The 13,455-nt window shown below is 57.7% G+C and overlaps 1 protein-coding gene across 1 annotated transcript; it reads right to left on the bottom strand.

Annotated features, from left to right (window-relative positions):
* Positions 1-3,159: 3,159 nt before the first annotated feature.
* On the bottom strand, positions 3,160-9,780 carry CYP21A2 (cytochrome P450 family 21 subfamily A member 2). Its single transcript, XM_088068342.1, has 10 exons — positions 9,585-9,780; positions 9,199-9,288; positions 8,482-8,633; positions 7,925-8,020; positions 7,545-7,652; positions 6,950-7,036; positions 6,406-6,591; positions 5,385-5,545; positions 4,376-4,479; positions 3,160-3,826 (listed from the first exon to the last, which is right to left on the bottom strand). The coding sequence occupies exons 1-10, from the start codon at positions 9,778-9,780 to the stop codon at positions 3,579-3,581; spliced, it is 1,428 nt and encodes a 475-aa protein (XP_087924468.1). The 3' UTR covers positions 3,160-3,578.
* Between the last annotated feature and the right edge of the window lie 3,675 nt (positions 9,781-13,455).

The following is a 13,455-nucleotide window of genomic DNA, read 5'->3' on the forward strand; positions in this document are numbered from 1 at the left end:
GCATGTTTTCATGGTGATACATGAAAACAAATATTAAAGTTAGATAGAAAAAGCTAAAAGTGTAAATGTGTAGATTAGAAAGTTTTTTTAAATCATTGGGTGAAAAAGTTAGTTTAGAGAACAGGAGACAAGATGGAGGATTTACAGTGTTCTCTCTTGTCCCTTCTTTCTTCTTCATGTTCTACTCCTGGAGGTTTTTGGGTAATAGTAAGTGATTGGACAGAAAATGCCGTAGTGCATCACAGAGGAGATGGGTCATTGGGTCATTAAGAAAAATAATATACGTGTCTATTGTTAATTGGGTAAAAATAGGTATAAAGATAAAAGAACTATGTATTTCGGGGCCATTCTGTGCATCAGACACAAAGTGTGCCACAAGGTCTTGTTTGTACCGTCAGAAGAAAGAAATGTACCAGATTGCAAAGATTAACCTTGTGCAGCCAGCCTGGAGAGACCTGTCAAGTTCTGTGATGACCCTTTAAGAAACACGAGAAACAAGATTCTAACGAGCTTGGGAGTTTCCTTTGAATAATAAGAACTGAGATAAGCAGGGCTCCCCACGAGGGAGGATCCCCAAAGAATTCAATCCAAAGGAGGCTGAGAGATCCAAGAATAAAAAGAAAAATACAGAAGACATGCAGCAGAAACAGAGAAACAGAAAAAGGATTTTTTAGAGAAAAGTTACAAGTGGCACTTGCTGTGCTCATTGTGAAAAGTTGCCAGTCCTCAGGTGACTGCAATCTGCCTACCTTTCTCGACAGCATCGGTGGCTACAAAAACTTACTCAAGTTTAAGCCTCCCCAAGAGGCTGTGGATTATCTTTCCTGCTCCTTGCAGGGAAGGCACGTCTTCTCTGTGGCCAAATGAAGTCCCTCCTTCTGAGATGAACCCCAAGCTATGGGCCACCTAGAGCTGTGCCCATCTTAACCTACGAGAGAAAGATTGACACTTTAAAACTTGGGAGCGTCACTGTTCACGCTGAAAAGCCAGAATGCACCATCTCCGGATAAGGCACAGAATCACTCCAGTTGCAGACACAAATTTTTAAGAACAGATTGGAAGTAGCTCGGGACACTTATTGCAACATTTAGATCTTGGGTGGCCTCTGCCATGCAACAGAAACTGGAGTGCCAAATCTTTCTAGGCAAAAATTCCTCTCCTTGACCAAATCAATCCTCAACTGGCACGTGGCAGCTGAACTTTACACCCACGTGTGGTGCTAAATACAAGAAGAAATTCGAGTTTCCTTCACTGAAATGAGGGCAACAAAGATCTGGCCCTCACAACCAGTCAGGCACACCTCGGCAGACTCTGTTAGCTCATGTCAGGCAGGGAGAAGGTGCATGAGGAACGCGTGTGTCTGCCTCGACGCGAGCGGAAGCGTCACTCACGTGTACCTTCCAACGTGCCCTGCAGCACACGGCCAGGAATACACTAATGAATTATTTGTTATGGGGAAGAAATAGACTGTTAAGGACTTTACCTTCATCTGTGTGCAGTATTCCTTGAACTGAGTCCTTTCTGCCTCACCGGTGGATTGAAGGTATTTCTTCCTAGACTCATCTCCCACCACGCGGAGGTGTTTAGCGAACGCCAGGCTCAGATGGGTCTGTTGGAATAGAAGCAGAGTCAGAAAAAGGAGCTAAAAATGAGTAGGTGGAAACAGTTTCAGACACACAGCACTTCCAGGATGTAGTTACTTCTGGTGCATCTATGCAGTACTCTAAGCAATGATTTTGAACCTTTTATCCCAGCTTTAATAGGTTATTCCTAATTATCACCACCTTTATAACCAGCGCTCGCCTGCCCCTGCACTACACAGGCACAGGGAGGGTGCTGCAGTTATTTAGACAACAGAAGAAGTAACATACCAAATTAAACACCCAGCACTATACCTCACGTCTGGAAAAAAAAATTTGGCACACACTTCAGTGTGCAAAACACCTGTAAGAATAAAACCTGCTTTAAATATATTAGGCATCTAGTCACACGCCTATGAAATTCAGTGCAGCAGTGACAAAAAAAGGAATTATTTCCTTAACGCCGTGTCCCCCCTCGAGCCCAGCCGTGTCACTTTACACACTTAACTCTCTTTCACCCCTCCCTGCTATTTACAGACACTGCCCTGCTCACTCCCTCCCCAGGCATCTGCGTTGCTCAAAAGCAGAAACTCTGTATCCGTGTGCACTAACGTCCATCATTTTTTACATTTCCATTTTTTCTTTACATTTGACTTCATCCCCAATAGTTGTCTAAGAAATAATGTTATTACATCTTTGTTTCTCTTGGTACACCGTGAGAACTTGGTGTTGCTCTGTATGTGTAGCTTTGGCCACGCTTGTGGACATGTAAAGTCAGTACTTGGAGTCCTCTGGACACATAATGGGCAAAGTTTGTCAGAAGGTCCCGGTGGATAAATTGCTGTTCTGTACATCTGTAGTAGTGGGGCTGCGGACGGGGGAAAAGAGCCCGTTCCGCGCGCGTGCCGCTCGGTGCTCTTTTGTCGTGCCGCCACCTGCTGCAGAGCGAGCCGCCCCGGCCAGGGGGCCTCGGTTGTCCGGGCCGCGCCCGCCTCGTCGGGTCGCTGTCTCCTCTAGCACGTCCGGTGCTTTCCGCTCGGCCCGGTGTGGGGGGAAGTGTCGGAGGGGGGTTCGCTCCCCTTCGGCCCCAACCTCTCGCCGGCGGCCGGTCGCTCACCCGCGACCGGTCGGCGGGCGGGGGCCGGTTTTCGGGGGCGGGTCAGCCCCAGCCAGAGCCCCCCCGTCCCGCGCGCGTGACTTTCGAGGGCGCGAGAAGGCCCTTTCTCTCCTCCTCCTCCACCCCCCGGTGTCTCGAGGGGCGCGGGCCCCGCGAGAGAGACGCGCACAGAGAGAGAAAAAAACCCGAGAGAGAAGGGAAGGCAGAAAACCCCAAAGGCCGGGGGGGGAGGAGAGAGAGAGAGAGAGAGAGAGAGAGAAGCGAGCCCGAGAGAGAGAACCCAAAAAGGGGCGCTCTCGCGTGCCTCATCCTCATCCGAAGCCGTGCAGCGGTCCCGGCTCCTTGCCCGCGGCGTCGCGGGAAGGACCGGCCGCCGGGGTCGGCCGGCGCCGCGAGGGCAGAGAAAAAAGGAGGCGCGTGTTCTCTTTGTGGAGGTCCCAGAAAGAGCCGGAACTTCCGGGATGGGGTCAAAAGTATAAATTTTATTGGGAGGAGGAAAATGGGGCCCTCCCACACTGCACTGACCCTGGCATCTGGGGTGTTGAATGGGGCCACCCGGGGGTCAGGCAGGGACAAGGTAGGGTCAGGTGTGGTTAGTAAGGGTCAGGTGAGTTGGGATGGAGTCACACAGCGTTCAAGCAGGGCTAGATGGAGTTAGCTAGGGTCACAGCTAGGGTCATAGCCAGTGTCAAAGTGAGGCATAGGGCTGGCAAGGGTGAGGCCAAGGTCAGGTGGGGTCGGTCAGGGGGTCAAGGTCCGCCAGGTTCAGGCAGAGTCACACAGAGTCAGGTGAAGTCAAGTGTGTTCAGGAAGGGTCAGAAAAAGTCAGGTGAGTCATAGAGTGTTCAGGAAAAGTAATAAAGTGGCCAGTTGGAGTCAGGTCAGGGTGAGCCCGAGCGCTGGCAAGGCACCATGCGCAGGCGAAAGGGGGGGCAGCGCAACACCGTACCCGGCGACCCCCTCAGCCCCGGCAGTCCCCCCGGGCCCGGCTCCAGACGGAATTCCCACAGGATCAGCCCCAGGAACACGAAGAGCTCCGCCCGCGCCAGACCCTCCCCCGGGCACGAGCGCGCCCCGCAGCCGAACGGCAGCAGTGACCGCGAGGGGGCGCCCGGGGCCAGGAACCGCTCTGGAGGGCGACGGATCGGGTTTGAGGGGGCTCCGCGGGGATGGGGGAGACCCACAGGCTTTCGAGGGGAGCTGGGGCGATGGGTGGGCCGACAAGTTTAGAGGGAACCTGGGGGTTCCCCAGGTTGGACCCCGGGTTTCAGAAAAAGAGACGTGGGGGTTTGGGTGGAGGCACCCTGAGGCTCGAGGGTGACCCCAGGGCATCAGAGGGGATTCACATGTCTGGGGAGGCTTCAGACACCTGAGGGGGATCTCAAGGGTTTGGTGGGAGGGAAATAGAGGGGAGGAACAGAGGGACCCACAGGTTTTGGGCGGTACCCAGATATATGGGGGGGGGACGATGGGGATGGTGGGGAGGACCGCAGGTTTGGGGAAGGGGGTGTGGGTTTGGGGTGATTCAGGCATCAGGGGGGCACTCATGATGCCAAGGTGTTCCCAGGATACCCAGGAGTCAAGGGAAACCCCATGACTGGAGAAATCCAGTTTGATGTTTGAGGAGACCCCAGGAGTTTGGCGGTGGGGACTTCCGAGTGCAGGCATACCCACATACCGGGCAGGAAGACCTCAGGGTTCTGCCAGATGTCAGGGTCCTGTTGGGCTGCCAGCAGGTTGGGGACCAAGACGGTGCCAGCCACCACGGGGAGCCCCCCAAGACTGGAAGGGGACAGGGGGCACTGAGATGGACTGGGGTCTGCTGGGGACTACTGAAAGATGCGCGGGACCTACTGAGGCCATACAGGGGCTTTCTGGGGGCTACTAGGTATTACTGGATGTTTGTTTGCGTCTACAGGGTCCCTACTGGGATCCGGTAGCTACTACTGGGAGTTACTGAGTATCTGCTGGAGTATACTGGGCCCATACTGGGGCTCTCTGGTATTTACTGAGTGCCTGCTGAGGTCTACTGGGGCCATACTGGAGTCTACTGGGGCTCACTGGGAATTGTTGGAGCCATAGTGAGCTTTTCTGAGGGCTACTGGATGTCTACTGGGGTTTAATGGGGCCACGCTGGGACTTACTGGGATATACTGGGAACTCCTGCTGGGATCTTCTGGGCTTTGCTGGGCCCTACTGGGACTATTGTGGGGTCTCCTAGGATCTACTGGGTGTCGGTTAGGGTCTACTGGGGTCATTCCAGGACCTGTTGGGGCCTAGTGGGACATACTGGGGTTATACTGGGGCTTACTGGGACCTAACGAGTCTTACTGGGAATGTTCTGGGGTCAGCTGAGGCCTACTGGGTCCTACAGGGACTTTCTGGGCCCATACCGGTCTACTGGGGTCTACTGCAGCCCTACTTCTACTGGGCCCTCCTGGGATTTACTAGCACCTATGGTTATACTGGAGTCTTACTGGGGCCATACCGGGACCTGATGGGTCTTAGTGGGACTCACTGGGGTCTAATGGGCTCTGCTGGGCTCTCGTGGACCCTACTGGTGATATCAAGTGGTCCTTTACTGGTCTGTAATGGCTCCTCTCAGCTCCCCCTGACCCAGACTGGTTCATTGCAGCTCCTCCCAGCATCCCTCCCCCACACTAGACTGTACTGGTTTGTCTCAGCACCTGGTATGGCGCAGGGCGCAGTGGGGCAGCGCCAGAGGTGCAGGGGGCCGCAGCCGCAGAGTCTCGCTGACGGTGGCCTGAAGAAGGGGCAGGCGCCCCATGTCCCCCGGCCCAGGGGGTCCATGTGCACCCTCCAACTCTGCCCGCAGCCGTGCCTGCAGCTGCACAGGTGTAGCACAAGTTTGCCGTGTCTGTCATGGGCTGTCAGAGGAGAGGGGCATCCCGGGGGGGCACACAGTGGCAATGGGGTGACAGAGGGACTCCCTAGAACCCCATACCCTCCTGAACTCATGAACCTGGCCCTGGGACCCCAGACCATCCCCAAACTTGGCCCTCTCCCTTGGGGAACCCCTTAAACACCCAGATTCCTCCCAACCCCCCAGCCTGCTCTGGGATCCACCAACTCCCTAAAAAACATGCTCTTCCCTCCTCCTTGGGGACACCCCTGAGCCCCCAGACCTGTCTCTTGAGACCCTCTATCCCCAGACCCTGAGCCACCTCTCTGTGGAATCCCCAAATCGAGGAGCCATGTGGGGACACAGACACAGCTCTGGTATGTCTGTGACATCCATGTGGCATCTCAGGACAGGGTGGGCGGACACTAGTGGCCACAGGAGATGCACGGGACATGGGTGGGGGATATGGGACCCTCCTGGGGAACATATGCGAGGACCCGACTCCCTTCCACGAACATGCACAGGGACTTGGACGTGGCTCTGACATGCATGTGGCACCTCAGGGTGGTGCAAGGGCACGGTGTCGGCCATGGGGAGGAGGACATGTGGGACATGTAGGACACAGGTGGGGATATGGGACCCCCAGGGACACACGTGGAGCCTTGGGACTGTACACATGGTGCCCACGCATGTCATCTGGCGGCAGGGCAGTAGGAAGCCCATGGAGAAGGGAACATGAGGGACATACAGAACACACACAGGATGTGGGTGGGGATATGGGACCAATGGGGACACACAGGACCTCCCAGTGCTGCATGGAAGACAGGGAGGGACATGCATTTCACCTCAGGACGATGCAGCAAGAAGGCTACAGCCCAGCCCAGAGCAGCCGCCGTGGTCTCAGTGCCCCCAATGAACAGGTCGACCAGCGCCATGTGCAGCCGGGGGGGGCTCAGGGAGCCACCCCGTGCCCCAGAATTATGCCCCAGCAGTGCCCCCAAAACTGTGTCTGGGGGAGGGGAGGGGCATGCCTGGCAAGGGGATGACACATGTTGGGGGGTTCTCCTGATCCCCAGCTGCCCCCAAACATGGGAGTCCCTTCCAAACCCCCAAGTCCCCCCAAATCCCCAGTTCCTCCCCCAACCCCACTTCCCCTCCAGACCCCCAGGTCTTCCTGTCTCCTTGGGTCCCCCCAAACCTGTTTCCCCCAAAATATGTAGGTCCCCTCATGCCCCTGGGCACCCCCCCAAAACTCCTGGTTTCCACCCAGAACCTGGCTCCTTCCAGACCCCCAGGTATTTTCCAAACCCCCGGGTCTCCCCTGACCCTCTGTTCCCACCAGACCGCTCCTAATCCCCGGCTGCCCACCAGCTCCCCAGGCCTCCCCACCTGGTGCCGCTGGATCTGGGCCTCCACGAAGGTGTCACGGTGCTGGACAAGCTGCAGCAGCTTCCGCAATCCTGGGTTGGGCAGGGCCTGGGCATAGGGACTCTATAGGGACCCTCAACCCCCAAAGAACGCTTGACCTCAGAGAGACACCCCCTCCCCCAGAGACGCCGTGTAAGTCCTGAGCCCCAGAGAAACCCTATGGCTGCTCCCCTGGGCCATATAGACTCCTCCAATGTCCTATAGATACCCTCAGCTCCACAGAGACATTTTACCTCATATGGACCACCCTAGCCCTATAGAGCCCCCACCACTGCCCCTCCCAGGCCCACAAAGCTGCCCAACACCATATAGACCCTGTAACACTTCCCCTAGCCCCATATAGACACTATAACCCCTGGCATATCCCTCTCATGGGCCACATAAGCCCCCTGACACTCACAGCCCTTCCCAGGGCCCTACAGCCCTCCCACGGGCCCACAGCCCCCCTGTAGCCCCCTCAGTTCCCTCACTGCCCCTATAAGGCTCTAGAGCCCTGGGCTCCATAGACCCTCATGCAGCAAAAAGGCCACAGCCCCATAGGACCTTCCAGCCTTACCCGCAACAGGGGCAGCAGATCAAGCGCCCGTACGCTGCTGTGCCCCCAAACCTGCAGCAGCTCCCCCAAGCAGCGGGAGAAGGCCCGGAGCTCCCCTGGAGGGGGCACCTGGAGGAGGACACACCTGTGAACTGTCCAGTACTCGAGTTCTCTCACAAGCCCCAGAAGACACCCAACACAATTTCAGACACTTGGGTCCCCTCGAACTCCCGTGTGCCCCCAAACCCCTGCCACCCACCCACAAATTGCTCAGTTCCCCCAAACAGCTAGACATCCCCTCCACAAACTCCTGGGTCCTCCCCAAACCCCTGGGCCCCCATAAAAACTAGGGTCCTCCCCCAAACCCCTCTCTCCATCCTGGGCCCCCCCCAAATCCCCACCAGGTCTCCAAAGAGGAGGCGTGCGATGGTGCTGCAGGTATGGAAGGTGAACACCTCAAAGGGGTCCACAGGGGCCTCCCCATGGGAACGCAGCTCCTGGGGGAAAGAGGAGGGTTAGGGGGAGCCCTGGGGGAGCTAAAGGGGGAGTCTAAGGGTAGTTTAGGGGGGGTCACAGGAGAGAAGTGGGGAACTCTAAGGGAGTTTTGGGGATTCACAGGGATAATGCCCTTTTGAGGTGCAGAGGGTGAGATCTGGGTGGGTCTGTTTTGGGGGACAGGGAGTGTGGTGTGGGTGCAGGGTTGGGGATCAGGTTTGGGACGCAGAGAGTGGGGGTTGAGTGCAGCGGGCATGGTTTGGGGGAGCAGTTTTCAGACGCAAGGTGCATGGCTAAGGTGCATGGGTGGGGTTTGGGTGAAGGGAATGGGGTTTAAGGTATCAGTTTTGGGATGCAGGGGACAGGGTTTTGCTGGTCAATATTATTGCAAGGAGGATCAGTTTTGGGGGTGTCAGGGTTGCAGGGGGATCACTTTGGGAAGAAGTCAGTTTAAGGGTCTCACCTCACACAACTTCTGGCCCTGCAGCCAAAGGAGGGGCCCGAGACGCCCCCCAGCCTGTGCCAGTGCCCCCCGCACTGCTACCCGCTGCCGCCGCCAGCCAGGGCAGGGGCCTCCCAGTGCCAGGTCCCGGCCCCCCCGTGACACCAGCGACCCTGGTATTGGGCAGGGGGAGTCAGGGACCCCCAGAAATCCCCCCTCAGCCCCTATAGGGACCCACCTCCATCACACCAGGGGTGTTCTGTAGGGCCCCTCTAGCTCATAAAGCCTCCTTTAACCCCATAGCCACCTTCTAAATAAGACCCCCCCTAATTCCACCAGGAACCCTGGAGGCTGAAGGGTGTGTCTGGTGGAGCAGAGACCTCCAGAGACTGCCCTAGCCCCTATAAGCAACCCACACCTCCAGAAGTGCCACCACCCCCTCCCAGTAGCCATATCCCCAACCACATAGTGACGCCCTCCAAATCCCATAACAAACCCTTCAATCTCATAGGGACCCCCTCAAACCCTATAGGGACTCTCTATCCCATAGCCCCTCCTCCCCAAGCCCTTAGAGACACCCTAAGCCCCACAGGGAACCCCACAAATCCCACAGTGACTCACTACAAATTCCCCAAAGGGCTTCCCTACCACGCACTCCATAGCGACTCCCCAAACCCCCACAGGAACCCTTCCTACCCCACCCCTCCATAGCCCACCCGGCCTCCCCTGCCCCCATACCCAGATAACTGGTGGGGCGGCCCAGCCAGTCCCCCCAGTGCCGGACCAGCGCCTCACGGATGGTCCCCACCGAGCTCGGCACCAGCACATCTGCAGGGAAGAGGAGGAGCTGAGGAGGACCACAAAACTGGGGGGTCCCAAACCAAGTGGTGAATCCTGGGGTGGGGGTTTTGGGTGGAGCGTCGGGAGGTTAGGGCCTCAGGAAAGATCTGGGGGATTTGAGGAGAGGTCCGAAGTTTGGGGAGGTCCCAACGGCAGGGGGAAAGGGCAGGGTTGGAAGTTCGGAGAGTCCCTAAGGACCGGGGAGAGGGAGGTCTGGGGGGGGAGAATCTCGAGTCCCAGGGCAGATTCGGGGCAGGTCCGTTTTGGGGCGCCCCGCCACTCACCGCGGTCCCCCAAGCGCAGGCGCAGCACGGGCCCGTGCCGCCGCGCCAGGCGGCTCAGGTGCAGCGCCCCCTGCGGGTGCAAGAGGTGCAGCGCCCCCCAGCGCGGGCCGCGCCCATCGTCCCGCCGCAGCAGCGCCGCCAGCGACAGTGACGACAGCAACAGCAGCAGCAACAGCAGCAGCGCCGCAGCCGCCATGGCCCGCCGGGGGTGGCTGTAGAGCCCCTATATTGGGAACCCCCGAAACCACGCCCTATGGGGCTCAAGTCCTGCCCCTTGCAGGTTGTGCACGCACACCCCCCCCCGACACCCCCTCCACCCCCCCCCCCCCCCGCAACTATAAAAGTGGACCCTAGGCGCCGCCCCACAAAACCGACACCCCTAAAACCCCGCCCCTTGAAGCTCGCCCCCTTTCAAAGGGGACTCAAAGCCCCGGCTCTCATGAAGCCCTGCCCGTCACCGACCGCTCGGCTGTTATAAAGGGGAACGCTGCCCCCCGCCCCTGCAGGCAGCCCTCCATCCTCTACAAAACGGACCCGTAGGCCCTGCCCCTAGAATTCCTGCCTCCTGATGCATTGATTCCTCCCATAAAGCAAACTCCTAATCCCAAGCCCCTCAAAATGACCCCACCACTAAAAAAGCGGCCCCTTAGGCCCTGCCCCTCAAACACCACCTTATAAAAGGGACATTTTAAGCTCCGCCCCCTCGAGGCCTGGTCTGCAATAATGGGTTCACCCCTGAACTCTTTCCATCGACTTCCCAGATGCACCCACTCATTCCCCCCTGAGCCCCCTGTGGTTGCCCCTGACTGAAATTTCCCCAGAACCAGCCACCCTGGGGGTGCCTCACCCCACAAATCCTCCCCTCACCAGGTGTCCCCCATCCCAATCCCCACAGCCCTCCCACCCCCCCGTAAATCCCCGCACCCAGAGCCTCCTCAGTGGGTGCCTGCCCCCAGTTTCCCTCACTCTGGCAGTAGCATTTGAGGATCAGAGACATTTATTGGGGTCCAGCAGCAGTGAGGGAGGTCCCCAATAGAGTGTGAGTCCTAGAGATGTCCCCTTGGGGGTGATGTCCCTCCAGTGAGTAGGTCCTGGGACAATTATAGGTGGGAACCCACAATGATCTGAGGTGTGCTGAAGTCAGGAAGGGGAGCCCCACCCTGGGATGTGTCACTGGGGGAATTTTTGGGGACTCCAGAGGTGGGGGTCCAATGGTGGGGGTACCCCAGGAGAGTTATTGCAGAAGGGGGTCCCAGGTGGGGGATGTCTCAACGTGGGGATCCCTCAGGGTCCCAAATAAGATTAGGGATGTGAAGATGTCAGGAGGAGGGCCCCCAGGGTGGTGGTCCCTGTGGGAGAGTGCCAAGGGTTGAGTCATGGTGTGGAGATCCTGGGGGTGTCCCCCACCAGATGGTCCCCCTCTAGAACCCCTGCAGGTGTTGGGCTCGTTGCAGGTCCTTGGGGAACAAGATGAAGCAGCGGGCAGTGAGCGCAAGTATGTGTTCTCCATCACCTGCACTGTGAAGCCCCTCAGCAACCCCCTTAATATGTAACATAAACCAGGCAATTGAGGACTATACCACTATCATAAAGCCACCCCAGGACACTCCTTCACAGCATCTCCCAGGGGCAGCAACCCCCTAAATACACTCTCAGGGCACAGGGTCCTTTCAAATCCAACCACAGGCAGCTCAAACACCCTGTGCCCCTAGTAGTGGGGAGTGGGCCCCAGTATCAAGTGACCCTCCCCCGATACCCTGACAGACCTCCCACTGGGGGAAGGGGCCCTCTCATAGCACTTCCCGGTAGCCCTCCACAGCCCCAACTACATCCCCTTAGCATCCATAGAGATCCTCCTAGACCCCCCGAATCCCCCAGAGACACCCCCAGAACCCATAGGATCTGCCACAGCCCCTCTGGACACCCCCACCCCACTCCTCCCAGTACCCACAGCCCCCCTCCAAGTGCCCATAGAACCCTCCCTCAACTCCATAGGAGGATCCCCCTTGGATCACCCTTGGCCCCCCTGGCCCTCACCTCCTAAAGCACCAGCAGGGCAATACCAATAGTAAGGGAGCCCCTGGGCAAAGAGCAAGCAAAGTTCCTGTGCCTGTGACAGGGGAAGGTAGAGTGGAATGTTGGGGGACATGGGGAATGTTGGGAGCACAGGGGACATGGAGATGCAGTGACATGCTGGGACACGTGGGGCCATGGAAACATGAGTGGGATATGGGGGAAGCGGAGACATCAGGGGTCATGGAAGGCACAGGAGTGGGAATGATAGGGGGGGCATAGGGGATGTGGAGGGGGGCTGTGGGAGACGTTAGGATATGGGAAGACATGGGGAAGTCCTGGGGAGACCTTGGGGACATGGGAACATCCTGCTTGTTACCCTAGGGACACTGTGGGGACACCCCAGGGACAGGGACACACTGGACGGGGACACCTTGGGGACACCCCACGTAGGGGGACAAGGGCTGACATCTTGGGGATATCCTGGGCATGGAGACTTGGAGGGCACCGCCCTGGGGACATCCACGGTGGGGAAAGGAACACAGTGACACCCTGGGGGCATGGAGAAAACCCTCTAGGGACACCCTAATGTGAGAGGGAGATAGTGCCACCACAGCAGAAGGGGCACAGGGGACATCCAGTCTGGGAGGCATCTGGGGGATGGGTGGACACAAGGACATCAAGAGGCACACAAGGACACTGAGGGAGGACAAGGCCACCACGTGGTGGGGGAAGGGCAAGGACATGGTGGGGCTGGAACAGTGTTGAGGTGGAGCTTTGTGTAGAGGTGGTCCCAGAGGGTTCCAGGGAGTGCTTAGGGGGTCCCAGGGTGGATTTGGGTGGTCCCACTGGTTTCTCAGCGGATGTTTGTGTGTCTCAGGGTGGATTTGGGGGATCCAGAGGGTGGTGAAGAACCCCAAGGGGTCCTGGGGGGTATCTGGTGGATTTGGGGGCATCTAATGGGGATTGGAAAGTCCCAAGGGGAGTGGAGTTCCCAGTCACACTGGGGTATACTAGGGGGGATTTAGGGGGTCTCAAGGGGGTTGGAGGGTTCCAGAGAATGTTTGTGGGGATTCTGAGGGTAGAATTTGCTGTTCCAGGGTGGACTGGGGGAGGGCAGTCTGGAGGGGTTTGGAGGGTCCAAGGGGTGTTTGGGAGGAGTCCTGGGATGGAGAGGTTTCCAGGTTACATTTGGGGGCTGCCAGAGAGGTCCCAGGGAGTAGAGGGTGTCTGGGGGGGGATCTTATAAGTGAATTTGAGGGCTCAGGATGTCTTTGAGCAGATCTGGAGTATCCCAGGGGTTGTCTGTGAGGATCCCAGGGTTGATTTGGGGGGGGTGCAGGATGGATTTGGGGAGTCTGGGGTGGGGGGGGGGGCGGTGCAGTGTCTCAGAGGATGTTGGGGAGTGAGGGGGATTTGGGGTTTCCAGGGTTGATTTGGAGGGACCCTGGGTAGATTTGGGGGACCTGGGAGGATGTGGAGTAGGGTCCTAATGGATGTTGTGGGTACCAAGATGGATTTGAGGGACTCCTGAGGGGCAGTTGGAGGGTACCAAGGCATCCCTGGGGGGTTGGGGAGATTCAAGGGCATCCTGGGGAACACTGGGAGTCCGGGGGTGGATTTTGAAGGGTCCAGATCCAAAGGAGTTCTTTTGGAGGGTTCCCAGAATGGATTTGGGAGTCCCTGGGGAACTCCCCTGGGGAGTTCTTTGAAGATCTGTGTAGTCCCAGGGGAATTTGGAAGTCCCTGGGGGATATTGAGAGAATTCCAGGGTGGGGGGAGTGGGAAAGAAAGGCAGGTGTCATAATCCACCAGTCAGGGGTGCAATGCTCATTGTAAATTTTCAGCAGCCTGAACG

The sequence above is a fragment of the Pseudopodoces humilis genome, chromosome 30, assembly GCF_049639895.1.
Source record: "Pseudopodoces humilis isolate 2021_Gansu_Grassland_sample_001 chromosome 30, ASM4963989v1, whole genome shotgun sequence".
Classification (NCBI taxonomy): Eukaryota; Metazoa; Chordata; class Aves; order Passeriformes; family Paridae; genus Pseudopodoces; species Pseudopodoces humilis.